The 27,563-nt window shown below is 59.5% G+C and overlaps 1 protein-coding gene across 6 annotated transcripts in view; it reads left to right on the top strand.

The window, feature by feature from the left end:
- The window catches only part of CAMTA1 (calmodulin binding transcription activator 1), a 675,317-nt gene that overhangs the window by 246,370 nt on the left and 401,384 nt on the right, over positions 1-27,563 (top strand). For all 6 annotated transcript variants that reach the window (XM_079777254.1, XM_079777251.1, XM_079777253.1 and 3 more), the window contains exon 4: positions 3,105-3,172. In XM_079777254.1, coding sequence (XP_079633380.1) covers positions 3,105-3,172 — 68 coding nt within the window. The remainder of the gene's footprint in view (positions 1-3,104; positions 3,173-27,563) is intronic.

The raw sequence follows: 27,563 nt of genomic DNA, 5'->3' as shown, positions 1-27,563 counted from the left end.
ACCTGAGCAGGACGGGGTGGAGCCTGGGCCGGGCCCTTGGTTTCCTTTGCTCAGAGAGGCTGCTGGGCAGAGGGGCGGGTGGTCCTAGGGGGCTCGGTGTGGGGGTGTCACTGTTGTCTGGGGAGGAGGGGTGCTCTGAGGTAGTTGCTCGCTGGCGTGACTTCCCGGGCCTCGGCCTCTTGCACAGCCGCTCAGCGGACCCCTGATGACCCGTGGGTTTGGCCACACAGCTGGCCGGACGGTGGATCCTGCCACAGCGCTTCCGTGAGCCATCCAACGTCTCTCCCCTCCTCGCCGTGAGCTCTGTCAGGGCAGACTTCCTGTGGGCTTGTCCCCTGATGGCACACAGTAGGTGCTCAGCAGCTAATCTTGAATCAGGAAGTGGTCCGAGAGCTTCTCTCTCTCTCTCTCTTTTAAAATATATTTTTATTGATTTCAGAGAGAAGGGAGAGGGAGAGAGAGAGAAACATCAGTGATGAGAGAGAATCATTGATTGGCTGCCTCCTGCATGCCCCACACTGCGGATCGAGCCCACAACCTGGGCATGTGCCCTGACTGGGAATTGAACCCTGACCTCCTGGTTCATAGGTCAATGCTCAACCACTGAGCCCCACTGGGCAGGTGGAGCTTTTCTCTTTGAAGGGCAGTTGCTGGGGGGTGGGGGTGGGGTTCCTACCAGGTTGGCGTGAGGGTTGACTTAGGGATGTTCACGAAAGACTTGTTTGGGCATCTGGGTCGTTGGGAGGGACAAAGTGATAAACCTAGAGGGGGCTGGGACGCAGTGTGTCCCCATCTTCTGGGCCAGGGGATCACAGTTCCCAGCCTGGTCCTGGGCAAGGGCAGGGATCCGAGGGGTTCCTGTTGGCACAGACCAAGCCTCTGCACTCCAAGCTCCCTGAAGTGCAGGTGGGTGGGCCGGCACACACACGGGGCTCAGTTTACCTAAACGCCCACTGACTTCAACCACTGTCTGCTCTCGGTGCACTGTGAAAACCAGCGGGCGCCTGTAGATAATGGAAGGATTGACTCTAGGTAACTCGGATCAGTCACCGTGATAGAGCCACTCATTGTGGGCACAGGGGGTGCAGGGGCAGAGGGGTGTAGGGGGGCAGGGTGGGGATCGACGAAGGCAAGCCCAGCAGTGCTGGCGACCTCTGAGGGACCACATAGGACCTGCCCCCCATCAGGGCCGTGGACTGGCTCACACCGCGGAGACTGGGAGTGAGGGTAACGGTAGCCGGGGTCGCGGGCGTGGCTGTGTGTTAAGTGTGTTAAGAACCATCGCTCCTGACGGCCGCCCCGTGGGTGCATGATCTCGGGTGCAGACGGGCTGAGTCACGGGCTCCAGACCTGCCAGCTGAACGTGGTCGGGCCGCAGCCCCAGCAGGTCTGTTTGCTCTCGGAGCTGATGTCCTTCACGGCACGGCCTGTCACCTCCCTCAGTGACCGAGTTAGCCAAGTCACGGCCAGGGTGTACCCGGCAGTGGCTGCATTTTGCTGCATCTAAGCGCTGGCTTCAACCATCTTCAGTAATAAACGTTCACAGACACAACTCATCTGCTCAGGGAGGTGAGAGCATTGCTGGTCGCTCAGCGCCAGCTGCAGTCAGTGGTGGAAACGCACTCGATGCGGCAGCCGCCTTTGCCATAGGCCCTGCTCCCCTCCTGCACCGAGTGGCCCCCTCATGGCAGAGGCTGGCTTCCAGAGTCCGTGGCCCCATCTCTGCTGGCGCCTGTGGCGTGCGCACCGCGTGGCACGGCTGCTGTTTTCTCCTTTAACCTGCTCTGCCTGCCTGGCTTTGGTGACAGTCTCTTCTTTGTCCCCAAAGCCAAGTTCAGGGTCTCAGGTCACAGGTGTGCTGCACGTGTCCCAGCCCGCGCTCCTGGGGGAGGGCTGTGCCCCTGGGGGAGGCCTGCTCCAGGCCGGAGCCCGCCAGGCCCCCTGGGCGCAGAGGAGTTAGACGGGGCCTCCCCCACATGGTTCTGACAGTCCAGGGCGGCAGCTCCGCGTGCAGCCATCACCAAGATCAAGGGGAACGTGGCCGGCGCAGCCTTAGTTGAAGCGCAGTCCCTGCCAGGCCCCGTCAGCGGGTCCGTGTGGAGCTGGGGGTAATGGGCCGTGTCATGCTCTGAGCTGGGCAGTGACTTATGTGGATGTCACCCCCTAGCTTCTTAGGGAAATTATTAATAAATCAGTAATTCCATCTGCAGGGAGGTTGTTGTGTTTATAAATATTTAATTTACCTCCAGGTGCCCACATTTCCTCCATCTTTGCCTCAACTCTGCTGACATGGCTCAGCTCAATGGATTAAGTTATCAGAGTGGGAATGGTCCTCTCTCCCTCTCTTTCCTTCTCTCTCTCTCCCCCTCTCCCTCTCTGTCTCCCTCTCACTCCCTCTCCATCTCCCTCTCTCCCTCTCTTTCCTTCTCTCTCTCTCCCCCTCTCCCTCTCTGTCTCCCTCTCACCCCCTCTCCATCTCGCTCTCTCCCTCTCTTTCCTTCTCTCTCTCTCCCCCTCTCTCTCTCCCTCTCTCCCTCTCCCTCTCCATCTCCCTCTCTTTCCTTCTCTCTCTCCCCCTCCCCCTCTCCCTCTCCATCTCCCCCTCTCCCTCTCACCCCCCCCCCCGTCTCCCTGGAGGGAATTTGTCGTGTCTGTGTGATCTCCGTGTGATGGGCTCAGGGGTTGGGATCGAGCTGGGAGAGCCAGCCTCTCTGTGACACCATGAAAGGCCCGTCCGGCTTCGGAAGAAGACAGACGGAACTCTCCGAGGGCGACCTCGCGAGTGGAGACCTGCTGTGGGCATGCGCTTCCCTTTTTCCAATGGATGACAGTTAGAATCGGCAGTGGTGTCTGACGTTCCCACCCAGAGACACACCTTGGTCCCTGCCACCATTCAGCTCTGAAAGCCGGTGCTTAGAGGACTGCTGTGCGGCAGGGTGAACGGAAAGGGCTTTCAGCGAATACCACGGACGCAGCCCACAGGGCTTTGTTTCCCTGGGGCGTGGGTCCAGCCCCGCAGAGGAGGCAGCCGCGGGACCCGCACAACGTCACCCCTCAGCATCCCGTGGCACCGTGGTTATTATCTCTCTATTCTTCTGTTTCAGGAAATCGCAGCTTATTTAATAACGTTTGAGAAGCACGAAGAATGGCTCACCACGTCCCCTAAGACAAGGTAATGCCCCCGTCTCGCAGCTCTTCCGATACGCACAGCAAATGGGTTGATTTTCCTGGGTTGCCTGATCGGGCCGGTCAGGTCCCGGCCGAGTGGAAATGCCACGTTGTGGGTGATGGCTCGTGGCACCGAGGGCGCTGATTGGCCCGAGACCGTGGGCGCGAGGGCAGGGGGGTCCCGTAGTGGTGCTCTCTCCCTGGCGCTTACCGCCGCCCCCTGCCTGCCGGGCGCCTGCGAGCCTCGGGCCCCGGGAGCCTCGGGGCGTTTATTTTGGGAACCTGCCCACCTGCCGCCCGTGTTGTCTAGAGACTCACTTTTTAAAAGGCCCCCCCCTGAACGGCCACATCCATCTCAGTGAGGCTTACAAACGGGAAGTGGGGTTATTCTTGGTGGCGGTCAGGGGGCCTCCCAGGCCAGAAGCAGTGGCTACGCTTGCGGTTTATGATGCGGTAAATGTCCTTGAACCTGCAACTGCCACAGACACGGGGCTTCTCCCGCCGCCCGCGGGGGAGGAGGGGGCTGGGCGGATACGGGCACCTGCACTCTGCCCGGTAGAGGTGGGTGTGTGACCTCGGTGACACCTGCACTCTGCCCGGCAGGGGTGGGTGTGTGACCTCGGTGACACCTGCGCTCTGCCTGGCAGGGGTGGGTGTGTGACCGCGGTGACACCTGCACTCTGCCCGGCAGGGGTGGGTGTGTGACCTCGGTGACGGGATGCAGGCTTATTTGACAGGCAGCCTCCTCCCTCCTCCCCAGCTCTCGTGGCCCCGCTCCCATTGCCACCGCTCTCCTGTGCGCCGTGACGGGCAGGTGTTTGTGGGTGTGGAGAGCGGGTTTACGTGGGCGCTGGGCTGAGGGCTGGATGTAGGAGGCGGGGTGCTCCGTCTGTCTCACTTTGGGCAGAAGCACCAGATCCTCCTGGTGTGGTAAGTGGGTGCAGGGAAGGGCTGGGTGTGTCTGCTGCCCCCATGGTCACCGGCCCGACCCTTCCTTTCTGAGCCCTGGGGAGAGGGTCTCGCGTGCTCGTTCATTCTAGAAGGCACTTGGAAGGGCCTCTTCCTCAGGCACGGGCTTCCGTGGTCAGCGTCCTTCAGGTGGGACAGAGTCCCTAGAGGCCGAGGGTGTTGAGAAAGGCTGGTTCCTCGCGTCTCCGGGCGGCGGATGTGGCTCTGAGTCTCGCAGCTCTCCCCGAATTCCACGGCGTGTGTCCTCACCCCCTCAGCCTCCCGGGCCAGGGTTTCCTTTGCTAGAGATCAAGTGGCTTGTAGCAGTCAGCTTTTGCCGTGATGATGCTGTGTGAGAAACAGCCTCACACCTAGGGACGCGCAGACTTTGATGTCCTGCGCGCGGGTCTGTGTTGGCTGTGGCTTTGGGGTGTGTCTGGGAGCACTCGCGTGTCCTTTCGCTCACTGTCTGGGACGTGTGGTTCTCCCGGGGGGTGGCCGAAGCCTAAAGCCCCGGGCAGTGCATGCCTGAAACCCTGCTGCTGTGGCGCCTGTCACGCCTGCTCCATCGCCAGGGCAGTTCCCTTGGCCAGAGAGGACTGTGGGGTGGGGCGGGGTGGGGAGTGAATGGAGACACAGTTGACTATTTGGGGAGCATAGCGTCTCTCGAACCTGGAGGTCCCGGCACGTCCATCCCTCTCCTCTTCTGGGGCCTTTCCTCCCAGGGCGGTGATTCCCCAGCTGAGCGGCAGGGGAGTCAGTGGAACGCTGTTAAAAGGCCCGCACCGGGCCCCACCCAGCGTTCACTCGGTAGGTCCGGCTGGGCCCGAGCACCTGACATTCCTAACAGGTTCCAGGTGCTGGCTGCGGCCCGCCTGGGACCCCACTTTGAGAACCACGTTTCCTTGGGGAGAAAGAGGTCTGTCTGATTTCTGCCTCTGCCCGTCCCTGACGCTCAGCAGCGGGGCTCACCCTGAGCAGCCCCAGCCCCTCTGCGCCCTCCTCTCCTCTGCGCCCTTCGCTCCTCGGGGAGACTCTCCTGGATCCAGGGGAGGGAAGAGCTGTGTTGAGGCAGCAGGTGGGGTCCGGGCGGCCAGCTGGCTGCAGATGTGCAGATGCGGGTCGGCCTGCTGCGGCCACCTTCCATGGCAGAGCAGTCGGCCACTTAGAGGCAGGGCGGGGGCGCGGGGGTGGGGTGGGCCTTGTGTTTCAGCCTCGGAATTTGGGTTCCGACTGAGAAGTGAGTGCCCCTCGGGGTCGTGCCTGACTCACTTGGCTTTTTGGAATCTAGTTGGAGCCAAAGGGCTTCGTATGGGGGTGGGGAGAGGGGGCCACAAGGGGCGGCGTGGCTGAGGGAAAGGGGTGGGGTCAGATCCTGACAAATCCGGCTGGGCCCCCCGTCACTCAGCAGCTCTGTGGCCTTAAGAAGTCACTTCAGCCCCTTTATTGCTTTTTTCTTTCTTTGAGAGAGAAAGTGTGTGTTGGGGGGGAGGGGGGAGGAAACATAGATTATTTGTTGTTCCACTTATTCCTGCATTCATTGGCTGATTCTTATATGTGCCCTGACCGGGGATCGAACCCAAAACTTTGGCGCATCGGAATGATGCTCTAACCAACTGAGCTGCCCGGCCAGGGCCACTTCAGCCCCTTTAAAAGGTCCCCTTTTCTTGCTCACGGACGGAACAGAGCTGATGCCGAGCCTGTCCTCACGGGGCTGCGATGAGGACAGCGCTGTAACGTGTGTGACCTTGCTTTGCACGCCGTGAGGTCGGGCCGATGCACAGGATGTCGTAGTGCCGCCTGCCATGGAGGGGCGGTCCCAGGGCTGGAGGCCTCGGCCTCAGGAAGCAGCTGCCAGGGTCCCCACGGGCCTGGGCAGGGCCGAGATGGAGGGCGGAGAACATTGCCTGCTAGGGCCGGGCTCCCCGTTCCGTTTCGACGTGAAGGTGCGTCCCGGGAGGAGGAGAGGTTGCTGCGGTTGTTCAAGGACCTTCCTGAATTGGTTGTGAGTCGAGTTTGGGTCCCCCTCCCGTCTGCGCTGTTGAAATTAATTGGTGCGGTTACTGCTGAGCTCACACCCCCCGGCCTCCTGGTATTAGGGAATTAATGGCACCAATGCTCGGCTGAACGAGGAGGCAATGCAACTCCTGGCGGCCGCCGCCGCTCATTCCGTTTTGGAAAATTAATAAAAATGAATTGCACCGCTGACATTTATAGAGTTTCCTAATAAAGTGATACATTGTTTGTGCGGTGGAATCCCTATTAAATTAATTGTCGTAATCAGTGCCTATAGATGTTGGCGTAGGGGCTGCGGGGGGACCGGTCCCGGTCTCCGTGGCCTTGCCTGGATTCTGCCCTAATTACAGAGGCGCCCGGGAGCCCGGCACCTGTTTAATAAGGAAGTGCTCCGGAGGCGCCCGGGGCGGGGCTGCGGGCACCGAATGTTCCATCAGCTCATGTGGTAGCATCAGCAGCGGGGACCCTCGGAAGTGGCCGTGTGAAAAATCGCCTCCAGGATGCCCTTCCGTGGCGCTCGCTGTGTGCTCAGCACTGTGATAACGCCATTCGCAGACCCGGGGAGCGCCCCGTGCCCCACCCCACGGGCGAATTTCCCATCTTAGAGTAGAGAGCGTCCCCCCTCTGTTAGAATGTTCTCCCAGCGCCTCCTTCCCTCCTGATTCGGGGTCAGTTCCTCTGCGAGGTCATCCCTGAACACAGTCTAATGTCACCCCCTCCCCCAGCAGACTCCGTCTCGCCTCCTGCTTATGTTTCCCGAGAACCTCACGACCATCGGACACCGTGTCTCCCCCCCCCCCCGCCCCGCCCCCTTCTGTGAGAGCTAGCAGGCCAAGAGGAGGGGCATTGCGGTCTGGCTTGGGCGTGGCGTGCCCCCCTCACCACCTTGGGGCTGGGCACGTGGAGGGCGCCCCGTGCACATGCCCCCCCCCCCCCCCCGGCTGTCCGCGTGGAAGGAGGCGGCCTGCGTCACCGTTCATTTTGTCCTGCACGTCTCCCCCGGGACCGGCTGCTGGGCCCAGCACTGCTCTGTGGTTATTTTCCTGCTCAGTAGTTATTTTTTATTATTAGATTCTAAGAGAAATTCTTTTTTTAGAATTTTTATTGAACGTATTGGGGTGACATTGGTTAATGAAATTATATAGGTTTCAGGGGTTCAGTCCCATAACACATCACCTGTACATTGTACTGTGTGTGCACTGCCCCAGGTCAAGTCTCCTTCCATCACCACTTACCCTCTCCCCCTCTCCTACCTCCCCCACCCCTGTCCCCTGGTCATCACCATCCTGTTGTCTGTCTGTGAGTTTGGTTGTTTCTGTTTTGTTTTGGTTTTTGCTTAATCCCTTCACCTTCTTCATCCAGGCCCCAACCTCCCCTCCACCCCCCAAAGGCTGTCAGATTGTTCTCTGTATCTATGAGTCTGTTTCTACTTTGTTTGTTAGTTTATTTTGTTCATTAGATTCCACATATGAGTGTGATCACGTGACACTTGTCTTTCTCCGACTGGCTTATTTCACTTAGCATGATACTCTCTAGGTCCCTCCACGCTGTCGCAAAAGGTAAGACTTCCTTCTTTGACTCACGGCTGAGCAGTATTTCACTGTGAGCGTCCCGCAGTGTTTTCATCCCCGGCACCGTGCTTCGAAGTCCTTTCCGCAGCTCTGTGGGCAGTGAGTCCCGGAGAGGGTGCAGGGCCTGTCCGGGCCGCCCAGCGAGCGTCGGAGCTGGAATTTGAAGCAGGATAAGGCCGCAGTCTTGGCTTTTATGCCACCCTGCACTGTGCAGGGGGGTGTGGGGATCAGGGGTGCCCCCTGGTCCTCTCCACCTCCAGCTCCAGGACTTCTGAGCCCCCCGGGACCGGGCACCAGGCAGAGCCTCTGTTGGTGCACGAGGCTTAGGTGCCTGGCCAGGTGTGCCCCTGTGTTGTGTCCTGAACTGGATTCGGCCCCCAAGTCGCAGGCAGAATGGGAGGAACGCACTGTCCCTCTATATTTCAGAGAGGAAGGGAGAGGGAGAGAGAGAGAGAAACATCAATGAGAGAGAATCATTGATCGGCTGCCTTCTGCACGTCCCACACTGGGGATCAAGCCTGCAACCTGGACATGTGCCCTGACGGGGAATCGAACCGAGACCTCCTGGTTCATAGGTCGACGCTCAGCCACTGAGCCACGCTGGCCAGGCAGCAACCCCAGTGATTTACTTCTCTCCCCTGGGAAACGTGCGGCCTTCCCCGGAGGCCGGGACACGCAGGCTCCGGATGGGACGAAAGGCATTTCCTTCCCAGGAATCCTGTGTCACGGCAGAAGGAGGCAGAAAATGCTGTTACTTATCTAATTAATTAATTAGATTCCTATGGTAGCACCTTAGCGCTGAAGCACTGAAGGTCTAGTGATAGAATTTCCCCGACTGCACACTGAATGCTTCGGGGTCAGTGAGCAGGGACACAGCCGAGTGGAGGGCGGGCCTGGAGGAAGGAGGGGAGGAGGGAGACCTGAGCCTCCAGCTGACCGGGCTGCCTGGCTCTCTCTGTGCCCGGCGGGCAGAGTTGGGGGTTGGGAATCGGTAGAGAGAGAGAGTGAGCAGGCACGTGCAAGGGGGTGGTGCTACGGGGCCCTGCGTTTGGAGGGCAGCCTCATCCCCGTTGTTTCGGGGACTTGTTCTCCGGGAGACAAAAGGAAGATGAACTGAGCCTGTGGTCACCTCAGCGGCGACGTTTGCGTTGTGCGGAGCTGGGGACCTGCTGTCAGGTTAACACAGCGCCGCGCCACCGTCACCCCTCAGCACCTGCTAATCCCTGGTGCATCCCCACGGCAACATCCACCAAAGGGCAAATGCCGAGTGCGGGGGTCCGTGGCGGTCTGCTGATGCAGGACGCGGGGGGAGCCCGCCTGCCCGGGACCCCCACGCCAGGGCCTCCACCTCAGGGGTGCTGTAGTTCACGAGGCGGGGAATTAGCTGTGACCTGGATCCTGGCAGTGCGTCTGGCGTCTCGACGGTGGGGAAATCCCTGGCCTCCTTGCAGAAGCGGGTCTGTCCCAGATTCCAGGTCATTATGGGAACCACAGGCTGCAGGGCGGCAAAACTGCAGGAGCCGCAGGGGCCGCCCGAGTTCCGCCCCCCCTGAGTCCCCCCAGTCCCCACTGTGCACGGAAGGGGCGGGCGGGGCGCTGGCTGCCCCGTGCAGCCGTTCCTGGGTGGGCGGGGGGACGTTGTCCTGCACATGGCTCGGTGTCCTCAGCCGTCCTTGGCCGCCGGTGGAGAGGACACTGCCAGCCGGGCCGGCTTTATCCGCCGTCCTGGGCCTCCTGTGGGAGGACGTGAGAGGGGATGGGTGTGGGTGTCTCATCCCTCCCTGGGTGAGCAGCTGCCAGCTGCCGCTCCTGCCTCTGTTTCTCTCGTTGTTTCCATTTACAGTGAACACATACACGACACCGTTTAATAAGTCCCGGGGCCCCTCAGGCTTGTCGGGAAGAGCCGCAGCCCTCCGCCCGTTTCCCAGGCTGGCCGCTCAGTCCCGGCGCCTGCCTCCCGCGTCTCGCTGTCATTCGGCTCTTCCTTGATGTGTCCACGTGAGACGTTACCTGGTGACTTTCGCTCAGTGAGGACAGCCCTCCCGCTCTGCCCGCTGCCTGTTCTCCTTGCGAGGGAGGGCGTGTTCCCGGGCGTGGCCAGCGTGGCTGGGCGATGCTGACCTTCGGCCTCTCTGGCTGCGGCTGGGAGCCGCTCGTTCCCAGAGGGGGGTAGGGAACCAGGCAGGGGAGGGGCTTGGCGTTCACAGGAATGAGGTCATTCTCCTGGGGCACTGGTGTCCCGCCTCTCCTCCGTGGTGTCCGGGTCCGGGGTCAGAGGGCAGACATGTCTCCAGTGGGATAGGGCCGGTGGGTGCCTGGCTGCTCGGGTCCATGTAGGCCCGTGGCAGGTCCGATGTCCCCACAAGACCTGCAGCCTCTCCCTGCCCCCCCCCTTCTCTCCCCACCCCCCCGCCGCCCTCACCTCTGCTTCTCTGGCCCCTGAGCCTTGCGGGTCTGCAGGTGGACTGGCTTGCTCCCGGGTCCCCTCTGTGGCAGGTGGGCTTCCACGCTGCGTCTGCTTTCTTTCCATCTCTCCAGGATGTGTCACCTTCGACCCCTGCTCATCCCTGTCCCCTTCGCTCTGTCCTTGTGGGTTTATATCTGCTTCATCCCTTTATTGTCACTGGTCGGAGGCAAGATGCTCAGCCCTCCATGTCACCTGTCTGCCTCCCGGCCTCTCGCTTCCTCATCCTCTCTCCCTTCTCACGCTCACGCTCAGTCTCACTTGCCATTTCACTCTCTTGCTTTTTTTCTGTTTCTTCCTGGCTCCTGAGCGTTCTCATCCACGCGTGAGAGAAACACCGATGACCAGGTGGGTGGTGCTGGAGACAGAGGGAATGATGGGAGAGAAAAACACTGATGACCAGGTGGGTGGTGCTGGAGACAGAGGGAATGATGGGAGAGAAAAACACTGATGACCAGGTGGGTGGTGCTGGAGACAGAGGGAATGATGGGTGAGAAAAACACTGATGACCAGGTGGGTGGTGCTGGAGACAGAGGGAATGATGGGAGAGAAAAACACTGATGACCAGGTGGGTGGTGCTGGAGACAGAGGGAATGATGGGTGAGAAAAACACTGATGACCAGGTGGGTGGTGCTGGAGACAGAGGGAATGATGGGAGAGAAAAACACTGATGACCAGGTGGGTGGTGCTGGAGACAGAGGGAATGATGGGAGAGAAAAACACTGATGACCAGGTGGGTGGTGCTGGAGACAGAGGGAATGATGGGAGAGAAAAACACTGATGACCAGGTGGGTGGTGCTGGAGACAGAGGGAATGATGGGAGAGAAAAACACTGATGACCAGGTGGGTGGTGCTGGAGACAGAGGGAATGATAGGAGAGATGCTTCTCCATGAAATAACTGCCAAACTTTGAGTTTTTTTGTGGCTGTGGCACCGAAGGGGAGGAAAAATCCCCCCCTGTACTTTCTGAGTAAGAGTTTGTTCTTGTAGAGAATTCCACCCTCACCCCCGTCTCCCCTCGGCTCACGGCTGGGATTACCCTTGGTTACGCCATCTCTCTGGTGCTTCATCTCCTTGCCCAGTGCCGGAGGGCCTGCAAGGATACGTATGAGTTGTGCAGTTTATTAATTTTGCATTAAGTAATTAATAGTAAAGTTAATTGATGGATTATTCAATTTTCAGGTAAAATGGGATGATAAATATTCATCACTTATTTTATTAAGGGAATTTCCATTTGCTATGTCATTAAATCTAGATTAACGAAGGCTGATTTTAAATGAAGATTGAAAACAATTGTGCTTTGGAATTAATTACTAAGCTAAGGTCGTTGCTTCGTGAGCTTACCCTCTCCACACACGCCCCCCCCCCCCCCCGCGCCCCCCGAAAGTCAGGGCTTCATCATCCGGGTTAGTGTCTGAATTCACGGAAGTAATGCTGCTGTTAGTTTAGGAAAATCCCACGAGTCTGCTGGTTTCTCCCATGATGCCCCGGTTCCCGGCGGGCGCCAAGAGGAGCGCGCGAGGTGGGCAGGTCAGGGTCCTTTGCCGCCAGCCTCTGGCTGTGGCTTTGAGCTCTTTGTTGTTTATTCAGGAGCGACAACAGGACTTAATTCAGCCCAAACCAGATGGGATGAAGATGTACATCCTGGTAAAAGAATGATGGACACGTGCCTCAGAGTCAACTTTAAAATAGCTTTGGGGCCCTAGCTGGTGTGGCTCAGTGGGTAGAGCGTCAGCCCTTGGACTGAAGGGTCCCAGGTGTGATTCCAGTCAAGGGCACGTACCTCGGATGCAGGCTCCTGGCCCTGGTCGGGGGTATGCGGGAGGCAACCAATCGATGTGTCTCTCACGTCGGTGTCTCGCCCTCTCCCTTCCATTCTTTCTAAAAAAATCGATGGAAAAAATATCCTCGGGTGAGGATAAAAAACAAAAAAAGATACATAAATGGTCAATAAGTTCTATGTCATGAATCATTAGGGAAATGCAAATCAAAACTACAATGAGATACTGCTTCGTATTCATGAGGGTAGCTATAATAAAAAATAAAAACAAAAAAATAAATAGCTTTGGGGTTTTCCCGGGTTTCAGGAGCCGTGTGCCGCGATTTCCCGTCTATTAATGCTCTCAGCCAAGGATAACGACAGTCAGTGTTTATTTGTATTTTCTGGTTTATGATTTCCTTCAGGTCTGACTGACATCAACTCATAAAACTGCTCAGAGCAGCCCTCTGCAGACCGGCATTGAGTTTTCCTCCGCCCTCGTGGGCTGTGAGGCCTGCTGAGCTCCTTCACATCCGGGGTCTCAGTCCTCATAGCAGCCCTGCACAGGAGGCAAGGCCTAGGGAAACGGAGGCACAGGAAGGAGGGGGAGCAGGAGGAGGGAGAGAGCCCCCCATAAACACAGGCCTTCGTTCTCCTCTGCCACCACCTCCCTCAGGTCACGGTCAAGGAAACTGAGTCTCAGATTCTGTTCTCGGGCGGAGGTTGACTCGGCTAATTAGCTTCAGAAGTTGGGACTGGAGCCCAGCTCTTTCTGACTCCATCTGAGTGATTTTTCAACTTCAGCATCTTGGTGCTTTAAAATAATTTTTTAACCACCCCGCGTAGTGGGGCCCTTGGGAGTATTTATAGCCCAGTGGAGCGGTTCTCGCTGCCTCGCCACGGCTTCGTTATAGCTTCCCCGCGTGGCGCTCGCTCTGAAGTTGCTCCTACGGTAAGCCTTGCCTTCCTCCCAGGGGAGCGTCGGGTGCTGCCGAGCTCGGACCTGCTCTCCTAGAATTACGCCTAATTGGCTTGGAAAGTGGCTTCCAATAGGCAGCAGGCTCACGGGCTCGCCTTCCTGGTTGTGATTCGGGGAGGCACCAGGTTCTGTCTGGTTTGGGATTGAGGTCTTGTGAACTGGGAGAGTAAGCTCCTGTCACTAGCGTGAAGATTGACGTGTTGGCCGGCCAATGTGGTTCAATGGTTGAGCATCGACCTATGAACCAGGAGGTCACAGTTCGATTCCCGGTCGGAGTGCATGCCCAGGTAGCAGGTTCAATCCCCAGTGGGGGTATGCGGGAGGCAACTGATCAATGACTCTCTCTTATTTTATCACTAGAGGCCCGGTGCATGAAATTTGTGCACGGGTGGGGTCCCTAGGCTTGGCTGGCAATTAGGGCCGATCAAGGCCAGGCCAGTCAGGGACGGGCCAGAGAGGAGGCGATGGTCGCTGGGCCGGGCACAGAAGGAACAGATGCTGGATGCCAACGCACCATCATTGGTGCTCTGCCCTCACAGTTCCCTGCCTCTCCCACTCCTCCTTCCCTTGCTTCCACGCTGCCACCGTGGCGGGCAGGCGGTGGGCCGATTGGGGCCTGCCAGCCGGGGGAGGGATGGGGCACAGGAGGTTGGCTGCCGGCCCCGAGGAGGGAGCCGGCCCTCAGTCCCCCTGGGAAAGGGGCCCCGTCTGCCACCACCCACCCCTGGTTCCCCGTCCCAGCCTGGGGTTCTGCCAGCCGGGGGGCGGGGAGAGGGACCGCAGGAGATTGGCCACCCAGGGGAGGTGGCTGTGGGAGCGCACTGACCACCACGGGGCAGCTCCTGCATTGAGCGTCTGCCTCCTGGTGGTCAGTGCACATCATAGCGACCGGTCGTTCTGGTTGTTCCGGTCGCTTGGGCTTTTCTATATACAGATTGATGTTTCTATCTCTCTCTCCCCCTCTTCCTTCCTCTCTGAAGTCAATACAAATATATTAAAAAAGAAAAAAAAAGATTGAAGTGTTCCCCCAGGGGAGACAGTGAGGAAACCACTGGACAGCCTGCCTCATCAGAGATGTCGGGTGTCAGGCAGGGAGGGGGTGGCATCAAAATGCAATCCACCATGTCCAGTGTCATCAGCAGGCCTTCCCTGAGTGCCCCCTGCGTGCGGGCTGGTACCAGGCACTGTGGTGACAAAGGCAGCAGGAAGCAAGGCCCTAATCCAATCAGAGACGAGTCACGCACGTCCAAGATCACGGTAGAGGATACCAGGCGGCAGGCACAGGAGAGCCTGGGGTGCGTGTGCGTGTGCGTGTGCGTGTGCGTGTGCGTGTTCTCACACACAGAGCTAGCTGTGGGAGGAATGCAAATCAGGGCCAAGATCAATGGGAGGCGACTGATTCCATTGAAGGAACAGCACAGCAACCTTTGGGAGGGTGCGTACCACTCAGAGAACCGTGACCTTCGGCAGGGGGAGGGGGAGGGCTCCTACTGAGGGACAGGAGAGACCCACAGGACTTGTCTCCTCCTGAACCCACGGGGAGAGCAGACTGGCTGTGGCTTCGGTACAGAGCGGAAGGCGCGGGAGGCCAGGGCAGGCATGAGGATGGCACAGCTGCCGTGACCCCGGAGAGCCGCCCCTCCCCGGCATGGACCGGCACCTTCTCCCGAGTGCAGTGCCTGGCGAGGCCTGGGAGGTGCGAGGGCCTGTCCACGCCGCGGTGCGAACCCACGCCTTCTCAGGTGACAGCCTCTTTCCCCTCTGCTCCGGTGCAGCTCATGGGCCTGAGCGGAGCCCTGTGCAAGGTCACTCAGGTGGCCGCCGTGTCCTGCTGCCTTCCTCCTGGGTTTGAGAGCAGATTCGGGGACAGATTCGGCATAACTCCTCGACCCCCACCCCCCATCTAACCCCTCACCTCACCCTACCCCCAACCTAACTAACCCCTCACCCCACCCTGACCTAACCCCCGCCCCCCACCCAACTCCTCACCCCTACCCCCAACCTAACTAACCCCTCACCCCATATCACCCCCACCTAACCCCCGCCCCCGACCCAACCCTTCACCCACCCCACCCCTCCCAATGCCTCCAGCCCCCAGGACATTTGGCCATGTCAGAGACATTTTTGGTGGTCACAGTGGGAGGGGACGCTCTACTGACCTCTAGTGGGCGGAGGCCAGGGACACTGGCCAGCCCCCTGCAGGGTGCAGGACGGCCCCTCACACCCAAGGGTGACCTGGCCCCTAGTCAGGGTGCGGAGGCCGAGACCCTGCTGCCAGGGAAGAGGTTCACGCTGAAGAGCAGGGTGGTCGTGGGCCAGACTCTGCCCCTGGGCCTTGGTTTCCCCCGCTGCAGAATGGGAGTTGTAATAGCAGCACTGTCGTGAGGAGTGTGTGAGGGCCTCACGCTGAGCACTCAGGACACTGCTGTTGGGAATTTACGGGGGTTGTGTCGCCAGGAGCCCTCAGAACGCGGCCCTGAGCCCTGCACACAGCCAGGTGCCCACTTCTGTCGTGTGGGTGGGCAGAATGGTGGTCTCGTGTCATTCTCAACCTCCCCAGACGGTTCGACGATCCTCGGGATAAACAAGCTTCTGAGAGGAGCGAGGGGACAGCGCGAGGGAGGCCACGCCGCCACACTCCGCGGAGAAGAGCATTTTAATTAGCAGGAGGCTGTCGAGAGAGCCCAGGTGGCCGGGAGGCCAGGCTCAGAGCCCCGGAAGTAAATGCGCTCATGTCCTGGCCCACACAGAAATATGTATCGATCACCGTGCTAGTTACTGTGGCGGAACACGTCGCCTCAAAACTCAGTGGCACAAAGTAACCAATACCTATCATTTCACCGTTTCTCGGGTCAGGATCTGGGGTGGCTTAATTGGATGCCTCTGCCTCAAGGCCGCTCATGGGGTGGCAGCCTCGTCTGAGGACTCTGATGGGGTCCCCCCAGGCTGACTCGTGATGTCGCAGGACGCAGCCTCCCCCTCTCTGTCGGCCAGAGGACCCCACAGCCCCCCACCAATGTCGCCGCTGCTTCTTCAAGGTGAATGAGCAAGAGAGTGTGGGAGGCCGAGCAGGAGTCTCGGAATCTGACCCCACGAGGGACGCCCTGACACTTGGCTAAGATCTGTCTCTTAGACGTGAGCTGCTAGGCCCGGCTCACAGCGAGGAGGGGGAGCACACGGGTGTGAATCAGGAGCAGGGGCCCCGGGTAACCTAGGCACTGCCCCCCACAGTCACGGATTACGTGGGGACTGAAAGGCCAGGGCACCGGCCATGGCACCCACCCCGCCTTCTCCGTGACCACGGGCAGGGGCTCGCCTCTCTGGGACTCAGTCTTCTCCGAAAGTGGCGGCATCCGACGCGGATGGCGAGTCTGCGTGACCACCATGCCCGGGGCAGGCATCCCAAACATGACTCGGTTTCCCGCGAGTGGCCCGCCGGCTTCAGGTGCCACCGCGGGTGTGGGGACATCCACATGCCATCTCTGGGCATCTGTGAGGGACGGTCTACGGTTGTGGCACTCAGACCACCCATCAAGATGTCACCGTGAAAACGGGAAGCGACGGTCCTGTTGGCCAGGAGCCCGTGGGGCCTGGGGTGCAGCGTGGGGTGGGCTCCCCTGGCTTTTCACGGGGGGCGTGGACTTGACTCCAGTGACTGCCCTGCCCGGGCAGCCTAAAGAGGGAGCGTAGGTCATTCTAGAAATGAGCCTGAGGCAGCCAGGGGCTTCTGCATTCCATCACCTGACGTTCAGGCGTCCACCCTGGCCGTCCTGAAGCAGCCCGGGCTCCGGGGTGGGCTTCATTTGCTTCCGAGATCTTGACACCTGCACGTCGCCTCCCGTGGCTGCGGGTGTCCGTTCGCAGGAGGGAGCTCATTTTCCGGGCTGCGCAGCCTTTATCCAGCCCGTTAGAATTCCCCCCGCCCCTCACACAGCTTCCTTTCCTGAGGGCTGGATGTTCAGAGCCTGCTTACTAGACATCGATTTACAGTGATTTTTCACCACTGTGCTCCAGGACAGTCGAGAGTCAGTGATTAATCCTTTCAGCAGCTCATCCCTTTTGTTTTAAAATGAGCCAGTCGCTGAGTGGCTCTAGCCAGCCCGGCCAGCCTGACCCCGTTCGGCGCCCGGCCTTCGGCCGCTCCGTTCAAATAAGAGAGTAATCCAGGCCCGCGCCGGGCGAGCGGGTCCGCTGTTGTAATATCTGATGGGCAGCTGACACGGACGCGGCTGCCCACCTGGGCCGTGAGCGCGTTCTGGGAGGGCGGGTCAGGCTCCACCTTGTCGGGAGGCGGCGTGGCCTCTGGTCCCCGAGGGGCAGCGCTGACCCGCAGGCCAGCCCAGCTCCCCTCTGGTTGGTTCTCTTCCTGGGGCTGTAGAAGGCGACACCAGGTCCCCACACGCATCCTGTCCCGTGGCCCCGGAACAGGTCACCGCGTTCGGGGTGGCTACAGCAGCACGCGTCACTGTGTCTGCGGTCAGCACGCGACACACGTCTCCTGGGCTGCAGCCGAGGTGCCGGCAGGGCTGTCCTTCCGGGGCTCCCGGGGAGAGTCCATTCCTTTGCATCCTGCAGCTGCTAGAGGCGTCCACGTTCTTTTTATTATTATTTTTTAATATGTTGTTATTGATTTTTAGAGAGAGAGGGAAAGGGAAGAGAGATAGAAACATCAACGATGAGAGAGAATTATGAATCGGCTCCCTCCTGCACGCCGCCTACTGGGGATCAAGCTCACAACCCAGGCATGTACCCCCACTGGGAATTGAACCGTGACCTTCTGGTTCATTGATTGACACGCAACCACTGGGCCACACTGGCCCGGTGAGGCATCCCTATTCTTTGGCTCATGGCCTCTTCCTCTGTCGGAAGGGCCAGCAGCGTGGCGTCTCTCGGACCCTCTGTCCCTGATCTTCTCTCCCGCCTCCCTCTTCTACTTTCAAAGATGCTGTGATTAGTGAGCTCCAGCTGGAGGACCGGACACTCGACCTACGTCAAGGTTGGCCCTTGTGCAACCTTGTTTCCCCCTTGCCATGCGACCTCACACATGCACAGGCTCCCGACATTAGACATGGACGTCCTGGGGGACGTTAGGGGCGGACGTCCCGGGGGGCGTTAGGGGCGGACGTCCCGGGGGACGTTAGGGGCGGACGTCCCGGGGGGCGTTAGGGGCGGACGTCCCGGGGGACGTTAGGGGCGGACGTCCTGGGGGACGTTAGGGGCGGACGCCCTGGGGGACGTTAGGGGCGGACGTCCCGGGGGGCGTTAGGGGCGGACGTCCCGGGGGACGTTAGGGGTGGACGTCCTAGGTTTTATGGAACTTTCCATTGAGAAGAACCCTGAGCTTCCCTGAGCAGGAGTCCAGTGTAAGTGTAAGCGTGGGTGTTGGAGACGGCCAGGCCTGGGTCCACCTTCATTCTGGGCGCTATGAGATGGTGTTGGACGTGTGGCCGCAGGTGACCGCAGGCGAGCTGTGTTACCGCCCTGAGCCCATGTCCTTTGGGCAACAGGCATGTGAGCAGCCGTGGTCCAGGGCTGTGGCCACGATCCCCATAGATAATCGTAAACATCTCCATCTTCGCACCGGTTCTCTCAGACCTCCGGGCTTTGGCATGCCGTCCGTGCTGTCCTCGGCGCAGCTGCTGGAGGTCGAGATCACTGCCCCGGTTGACAGACAGGTGGCGGCGCGACCTGCCCAGGTGTGTGGCTGGACGGCGTGGAGCTGAGCAGCAGCCTGCACCTCCTGACCCAGATGGCGTGCCTTTCCACTGGGCTCTGGCGGCAAGTTCCGGCCCAGCAGCCTCCTGCTCGCTCTGGTCCTTGCCACGTGACGGGCGGGCGGCGGTCACGCGGAGCTGCGCTGGTCCCTTTGGCTCCGGCGATCCTCGGGGGACGCCACTTCCCCAGGTCCCTGTCCCGTGACTCAGGAAAGGTCCGGACACCGCCGCACGGGGCCTTTGCTTATCTCCTCTTGGCGTCTTCGCAGTGCGGGGCGGGGGCCGGCGTTCTGGGTATGGCGGGGTGCAGGCCCCCCAGCTTTCTGTGGCCGCCCAGCGGGATGCCAGTCGTGGTCCTCGTCCTTCTCCCTTGGTGCCACCGTGGAAGCTCCCAGGCAGTCCCTGCCGGCCCTTCCCCTGGGCTCCCGGTTCACCCAGGAAAGTGTAGCCTCAGCAAGAGAAGCGGCAACTTCCCGAGACGCAGCGAGTGCAGATGAATTACTCAGTGGCGCTCCGTCCAGCTTCATTAAGGCCGGAATCATCGCTTCTGTCGGAAACCACGGGCAGGCAGGCTCGGCGGTGGCCCTGGGGCTGATGGCTGGGCGGAGCACTGTGGCGGGCGGGGCCGAGCCCCATGGCGTGGGCTCGCGCTGGGATCCCGTGTGCGCCCTTGGCGGGTGCTCAAATGAGCCTCCGTGGCCCCTTTAACGGGACTGGCTGCTGGGAGAGGGAGGAGAGACGCAGCTCCCTGGGGACGAGGGTCCTGACCCCCCTTCCTGGTTCAGAGATGGGGCCGGACTGGAGTGGCTTCAGGCCAGAGCATTGAGGAGGAAGGAGAGGGACAGACTCCCCCCACAGACAGACCAGGGCGTGTATCTAATGGCAGAATCGAGTTAAAGAGTTGGTGATATTTGAAGTGCTTTTCAGGGTCATTTATATTCCAACGTGATAATGAGGAAGTAGCTTTTGTCCAAGAGGTGAGATATGCAAAAACAACCTTTAAGTTTCTCATATTAGCCTTCAGTGATATTCGCGCCTTGGCGATAGGTTCTGTGCTTGGGAGATGTACCGGACAGGAAGTGGCGCGGGCTGCTTGACTCCAGACGCCTGGCGAAGTGGGGTGCGCTGACGGGGGCCCTGCCTCTCAGCACCTCTGTTCTGACCACCTGGAGAGAAGCCAGGGAAATAGCCCAGGAGCCCTGGGCCTTGTGGCCGGAGGACCTTTTTCTGCTCAGTCCCTGAGCGCCGGTCCCAGTTCATTGCTCATCCTCGCTCCTGAGGCCCCGCCGTGGCCGTGACCAGCGGACAGGCCTGGCGCAGGGACCTTCCTCCGTCCTCACTCCACTCCTCTTGACGACCTGCAGTTTCCTTTTTTAAAATTAATCTTCACTCAAGGGTATGCTAATTGATTTTAGAGGGGAAAGGATGGGGCGGGGGGAGGGGGAGAGAGAGAGAGAGAGAGAGAGGTCGGTTGCCTCCCGTATGTGCCCTAACTGGAAATGGAACTCACAGCCTGTCAGGGTAGAACGATGCTCCAACCAACTGAGCCACACCCGGCAGGGTGAGCTTGTGCAGCTTTGGACCCGCAGACTGATGGGTCCATTGTCAGGGTTCTCTTGATTCTGTGGAGACCGGACCCATGCCCAGTGCTGTGGGTGAGGCTCTTGTCTACCCTCAGAGCTCAGTCTACTGGGGGCGGCATAGGCCAGACCACAGCGACAGGGGCCGGAGAGTGCCATGGTGACCACAGTGATGGGGGCCGGAGAGTGCCATGGTGACCACAGCGACAGGGGGGACGGAGAGTGCCATGGTGACCACAGCGACAGGGGGGACGGAGAGTGCCATGGTGACCACAGCGACAGGGGCCGGAGAGTGCCATGGTGACCACAGTGATGGGGGCCGGAGAGTGCCATGGTGACCACAGCGACAGGGGGGACGGAGAGTGCCATGGTGACCACAGTGATGGGGGCCGGAGAGTGCCATGGTGACCACAGTGACAGGGGCCGGAGAGTGCCATGGTGACCACAGCGACAGGGGGGACGGAGAGTGCCATGGTGACCACAGCGATGGGGGCCGGAGAGTGCCATGGTGACCACAGCGACAGGGGGGACGGAGAGTGCCATGGTGACCACAGCAACAGGGGGGCCGGAGAGTGCCATGGTGACCACAGCGACAGGGGGGACGGAGAGTGCCATGGTGACCACAGTGACAGAGGGGACGGAGAGTGCCATGGTGACCACAGCGACAGGACCGGAGAGTGCCATGGTGACCACAGCGACAGGGGGGACGGAGAGTGCCATGGTGACCACAGCGACAGGACCGGAGAGTGCCATGGTGACCACGGTGACAGAGGGGCCGGAGAGTGCCATGGTGACCACGGTGACAGAGGGGCCGGAGAGTGCCATGGTGACCACAGCGACAGGGGCGCCGGAGAGTGCCATGGTGACCACAGCGACAGGACCGGAGAGTGCCATGGTGACCACAGCGACAGGGGCCGGAGAGTGCCATGGTGACCACGGTGACAGAGGGGCCGGAGAGTGCCATGGTGACCACGGTGACAGAGGGGCCGGAGAGTGCCATGGTGACCACAGTGACAGGGGGGACGGAGAGTGCCATGGTGACCACAGTGACAGAGGGGATGGAGAGTGCCATGGTGACCACAGTGACAGAGGGGCCGGAGAGTGCCATGGTGACCACAGTGACAGGGGGGATGGAGAGTGCCATGGTGACGGTGGGGGGGGGGGTGCGAGGGAGGCGTGGCAGGGAAGGCTTCTCTGCTAAGTCTCAGTTGCCCTCAGCATTAGCATTAGTCAAGGCTCCGCAGAGAAACAGAGCCGGTGGGGGCGTGTGTGCGTGTGTGTGTGTGTGTGTGTGTGTGTGTGTGTGTGTGTGTGTGTGTGTTTAGTATGAGGAATCGACTCGCATGACTCTGAGGGCTGACCCTCTCTGAGAGCTGCTGTGGCAGCTGGGACCCCGGAGGGCTGGTGTGCGGTCCTAGTCGGAAAGCTGGCAGGCGTGGGACTCAGGAAGAGCTAATGTTTCGTGTACAGACTGAAGGCGGACCAAGACCGATGTCCCAGGCCAGCCTTTTTGTTCTAGTCAGGCCTTCCCTGCTTGGGTGAGGCCCACCACGCTGGGGAGGGCAGTCTGCTTCACTCAGGCTACTGTTTCAAACGTTCCTCTCATCCATGACATCCCCACAGAGACATATTCAGAATAACGTTTCACCCTCTCCGCATGCCGCGGCCCCGTCCCGCTGACACGTAAAATTAGTCCTCACCGCATCCTGCCTGAGAGATCTAGTTCCCTCCTCTGCTTCTCGCCACCTGCTCCCATGCCTCCACCATCATCTGGGGGTAGATACTTCCAGTGCGTGCCCGCGGACCCAGCTGCGGTGAGGTGTTAATTTTTAAAAGTCATTCTCTCTCATTCTCTCTCTCTCTTTCTCTGTTCTCTCTCTCTCTCTCTCTCTCTCTCTCTCTCTCTCTCTCTCTTCCTCTTTCTCTCTCTCTATATATATATTTGTTGTTCATCCTCACCTCAGGATATTTTCCCATTGATTTTTTAGAGAGAGTGGAAGGAAGGGGGAGAGACACAGAGAGAGACATCAGTGTGAGAGAGAGACATCGATTGGTTGCCTCGTGCACCCGCACCAACCAGGGTTGGGGAATTGAGCCTACATCCTAGGTATGTGCCCTTGACCAGACTCGAACCCGGGACTCTTCAGTCCATGGGCTGATGCTCTGTCCACTGAGCCAAACTGGCCAGCGCAAAGATAGATATTGACTTACTAATCTCTCACCTTGGGGCCAAGGATGTTTGGTTTCCCCGTGCAGGCCTGCTGTGTGTGGGTGAGCCGTCTTTTCCCATAGGTCACCTTGGAGCGCCTTGCTTACGGTGGTTTCTTCAGCGTCGGGGGGAGCCCTTGGGACACTGAGCAGCACTTTGGGTGCGGGATCCTTCCAGCCTTTTCTGGCGCCCCATCAGTATTTTATGGCTGGATCATTGCTCTCCGACTTGGCGGCCGTCTTCCAGCGGCGCACTTTCATCGAACCTCAGTATTCGGCTCAGTTTTCACAGAAACGCCATCCTGGTTATTCTGCTCACTCTGCTGTATGTTATTCAGGCACAGACTTACAGTGAAGTACAGCCGACGCTAACAGTTTTGGAAAGACACACAACCAACTTCTGACACATGTACAAACTACACGCGTGGATCGAGAAGGGCAGGGTGTCCTGGAGAGGCCCGCGGACGTGCCGGGGACGCTCAGCGTGGGGGGGCGGGGGCGGTGCTGATTTACAGCGTTTGCTGATTTCCACGTGTAAATACTCCCACTGTGCGCAGTTCAGGTTCCCAGTGGGTCACACCAACCAGCTCAGACATCCTGAGAAAGTGGCAGCTGGCTCTCCCGGTGGCTCGTCGGCCCCAGCCCTCCCCACCCATCCCCTCCAGTCCTGGGCAGGAATGGGCTCAGGCCCTGGATTATAGAGGGAAGGGAGAGAGGGGGTTTGTCTGACTTCTGGATGGCGGGCAGACCAGTAAGAGAGCTCTCACTGAGCCTGAACATCTGCGCACCTCAGCCCTCCTTCGTGTTCACTCAGCATCCAGCTCCCCCTCTTAAGCTGCTGCTCCCTGACCCCCTACCCCTTCTTCCCTGCTTCCTCACACTTCCCCTTTGTCGGGTCCTCCAGGCCCTGCACTCTGCTCTCTGCCCTCAGGGGTCCCTGCGGGCCTGCCCTCCTTGGATGGCACTGGGAGCTTTTCTGGCTTTTTCCTCTCCTGCACACTTTCTCTGTTCTGTGTCCCAGCCCCTTAGGGTCCTCCCAGGCAGCTGCCTGCCTAATTTAGTAGCATTTCTAGGCAAGGTGTTGGCTTAAAAAGGCTTCATGTACTTCGGTGCCCGGATGGCAGGCTGATTCATGTAGGTGCCTCGGGTCCCGGGGCACCCTCAGATCCTCGCGTGCCCGGGTTGTCGCTCTTGATGGATCCGACCGTCTCTGATGGCTGCAGACACACTTAGGGAACCCCTGCTCTATTCTTCCATCGCCCGGGGCACCACGGGAGTGGGGCGGGTCAGGATTAGACTTCACGTTCTTGGCACCCGCTTGGCTGGGCTTCGATGCTTTTGATTCTGAGCAAAAGGTGGGTTTGGCAGTCAGAAATGTTTACGACTGTGTTTCCACGCATTGTTTGAAGTTTTTCATTGTGGGAGAACATGCACGTTCCAGTGCGGTAGATACATGGTCCTTCGCCCGCTTTGCAAACGCGCAGGAAACATCAGGAGTAGGGGATGCGGTTTGGGGCCCCAGAGCCGCCAGGGCTGGGGCGGGAGACCTTGATGGAGGAGCTCACAATGGCAAGCTTGCTATTCAGACCCCTGAATACAGGCCTGTTTGTGTAAAAGGCGGTGCTGGTGGGAGGAGGCGCTGACTTGGAGCTGATTTCTATGCGGAAGGCAGAGCGCGGCCTGTGTAATGAACGGAGTTTATCTCTGTGTGGAATGAGAAATAATTTGCTAAGCCAGGAACTTCTGTGTTTCCCAGATGCCCGTGCAGCGCGCAGCCTGGGGTCTGGCGCGCAGGAAATCGCCTTTCTGCACAGAGCTCTTAAAGGACCCCTGATGTCAGTTCAATTTTCAGAAATTAAAGGATTAAATGCTCTCTGTTTTCTCCGAAGACGGCGAGCACTTGATCTGTTTCATTAAAATGACTCCTTTGGTGCAATGTCCCCGCAAAGCCAATCAAGAGCTGCCTGGGCACTGCTAGGCCCCGCCTTCGGTCCTGCTGCCGGTGAAGGGGGGCCCAGACGAAGCAGCAAACATGCAGGAACCCAGAGCCCCCCAGCGAGGGACACAGACACCAGGCAGCACCTCCTCCCCCTCCCCGCCCCGTCTCCCTGCCACACCAGGATCATCCTGGGGAAGCCGGCAGTTAACAGGGGGGCAAGTGCCATCCTCATTTCCATCCCGCCGAATCTGAGTCCTGGAGAGTGAACGTGGATGAACCCCTGAACCCAAACACAGGGAAAATGCTTGTTATTGGCAAGAAATTCCGCTGTCGTGACATCCCTCTGAGACCCGTCTTCTGGGGTTCTTTGGGGCTAATTAGTGGGTAGAGTAGGCACCCGTGTCTGCAGCATGAAGAAGGGGGGCCGGGAGTGGCCTCGATCCTGGAGCAGACATCCCTGAGGTTCTGCCTTTGGAGAATGAGGGTGTCTGATGAGATGATAGCAGCGGTAATAAAAGGCAGGGCCACTGCTCATGGAATGCCTGCAGCCTCTCTCACCGGGGTCTGTGGGAGCATTAAGGCAGGCAACACAGCACATGGTGCGTGTGGCTTTTCCAAGTTCTTTCAAGGCCGGCGGGCAGCTAGCACCACTCTGATGCACAGGACTGGTGCTGATTTCTTAGTTCCCCGGATGCCAGTGGGCCATGGGCTTGCTCCCTCAGGGAACCCCATGGCTAACGGATGACTTCAAGAAGCTAAGCCTTTTATGCCTTGTCTCCTTCAATCCTTACAGCCAGTCACCCTCGACATAGGGACGGTTATTATCACCATTTTACAGATGGAGAAACTAAGGCTTAAAGATACGGAGTAACTTGCTTGAGATCATAGCTAGTAAACAGCGGAAGGAGGGCAGGAACCCACATCGGTCTGACTCTATGTTATCCGTTGCCATGTAACAAATTGAAGCCACCGACTTAGTGGCTTAAAAGAACCCATTTATCAGCATCTCTGGCGCAGGAACCCAGGCTCAGCTTGGTTGAGTCCTCTGCTTCAGGGTTTCTCCCAAAGCTGTGGCCCTGGAGTCGTGCAACCCCTGTGGGCTGCAGTCTCACATGAAGGCTCAGCCGGGGTGTGGGCGGCTTCCGAGTTCATGCACTTGTTTCAGGATTCAGTTCCTCACAGGCTGTTGGACAGGGGCCCTCAGTTCCCTGACACCTGGGCCCCTCCACGTGGCTGCTTGCCTCCTTAAAGGCGAGAGCCTTCTAGCAAGACAGAAGTTCCGGTCTCACCCAAATAGGTACAGAAGTGATGTCCCATCACCTTTGCTGTGCTCTGTCAGGTAGAAGCAAAGCACACATTCTCCACACACTCGAGGGCAGGGGATTCCATGAGGGCGTGACCACCGGAGGTGGGGCGACTGGGGCCTCTTAGAGTCTGTCCACCACAGGCTCCAGGGCCCAGCCTGGCCGCCGCTCGCCCTGCAGAGCAGAGAGGACCGCCGTGGTGGTAGTATGGAGATGCGACGCCTTGGCCGGGAGGGTTAATTAGGCCGTCTGCCTTGAGGCGGTACGGTTCCCATTGTTTCCTGCAGCTCTGATGTTATCAGGGACAGAATTAAAATCTCTGAGCCACACCTTTGATTAATGCATGAGGCTCAATATTACACGTTTCATAAAATTACCTTTCAGGGAAAGGGAACCCGCGTCCAGGAGGGATGCCAAGGGCACAGGTGTCTGTGGAAGCGCTCGCGCTGGCAGCTCAGGAGAGCCCGTGGTTCTGCCAGGGATGCCAGGGTCCAGGTGGCCTCCCGGGGCCGCTGCCGCTGTTTGAGGGACAATTCCAGGGGAAGCTGAGTCTGGCATGGTCTCGGGGCAGTGGGTGCTTGGGAAGCCACGGTCACCGTGCATTTCTCTTGCTTTGCACCGGGCGGTCCAGGCCTGGGCGTCATGGGGAAGAGCCTGGTGAACTATTTTTCAAAGGGAGCTCGTGGGGACCCAGGAGGACGTCCTGACAGACACTGTGCTGAGGCCTAAACACTGGCCACGCTTTCCCACGTGCGGTGGGTGAGTGAGGTGGATTCCGGGAAGCTGCAGCTTGGTCAGGGGTGAGACGTTCCCGTTAATAGAATATTCTGGTCACTGGAGAGCAGCCGTCTATACACACAGAAACGGGCAGTGTTGAAAGAAGTAGACACTCCTAGGGTCATGGTGTAGGTCATGGGTGAAAGTGTCCATGAGCCGTGATAATGGCCGTGAATTCCCTTCTCTCTGAAGATTCCTGGGCACCGCTGGTGCGTCCTTTTCCGCGGGTGCGCGTGCGGGTTTCTAGGCGCACTGTGACTGCGATGTCCGGCCACCTCCGGCCTGAGGGCTGCTGCACAGAAGACAGTTCTGCTCTTCCCCCTGCTCGTGGGGGCGGGGGGAGGGCGGGCCAGAGGCAGCCCCGTGGTTCTGGCAGCCCCGCTCGGGCGGCTGGGGGCCCTGTCCTTGGAGTTGGTGCTCAGGCTTGGAAACTGACCACCATGGAGAGAAGCGCGCGCGAGGTGGGGGCCCGCCACTCCTCGGGAGTCACTGTGGCCCAGAGTCTTTGGGGGTTTTGATAGGTGAGAGGCCCCGTGGAGTGAAGGCACTGATCTTACCCTTTGGTTCCCTCACTGCTGTCACCTTCTTCCTGGGGACAGGCTTGTCCTGTGGCCTGTTGGTCACTCATCTGGCTCCTCAGGATTGCTCCAGGGGAAGGTGTGGGAACCAGTCCCTGTGGGACGCCAGCCCCTGTGGGAACCAGCCCCCGTGGGAACCAGCCCCCGTGGGAACCAGCCCCCGTGGGAACCAGCCCCCGTGGGAACCAGCCCTCGTGGGAACCAGCCCCTGTGGGAACCAGCCCCCGTGGGAACCAGCCCCCGTGGGAACCAGCCCCCGTGGGAACCAGCCCCCGTGGGAACCAGCCCACCATGGGAACCAGCCCCCGTGGGAACCAGCCCCTGTGGAAACCAGGCCCCATGGGAACCAGCCCCCGTGGGAACCAGCCCCCGTGGGAACCAGCCCACCATGGGAACCAGCCCCCATGGGAACCAGCCCCCGTGGGAACCAGCCCACCATGGGAACCAGCCCCCATGGGAACCAGCCCCCGTGGGAACCAGCCCCTGTGGAAACCAGGCCCCATGGGAACCAGCCCCCGTGGGAACCAGCCCCTGTGGAAACCAGGCCCCATGGGAACC

The sequence above is a fragment of the Cnephaeus nilssonii genome (assembly GCF_951640355.1).
Source record: "Cnephaeus nilssonii genome assembly, chromosome: 7".
Lineage (NCBI taxonomy): Eukaryota > Metazoa > Chordata > Mammalia > Chiroptera > Vespertilionidae > Cnephaeus > Cnephaeus nilssonii.
Note: the sequence above shows the minus strand (reverse complement) of the source record. Positions and strands in the feature narration are given on the sequence as shown.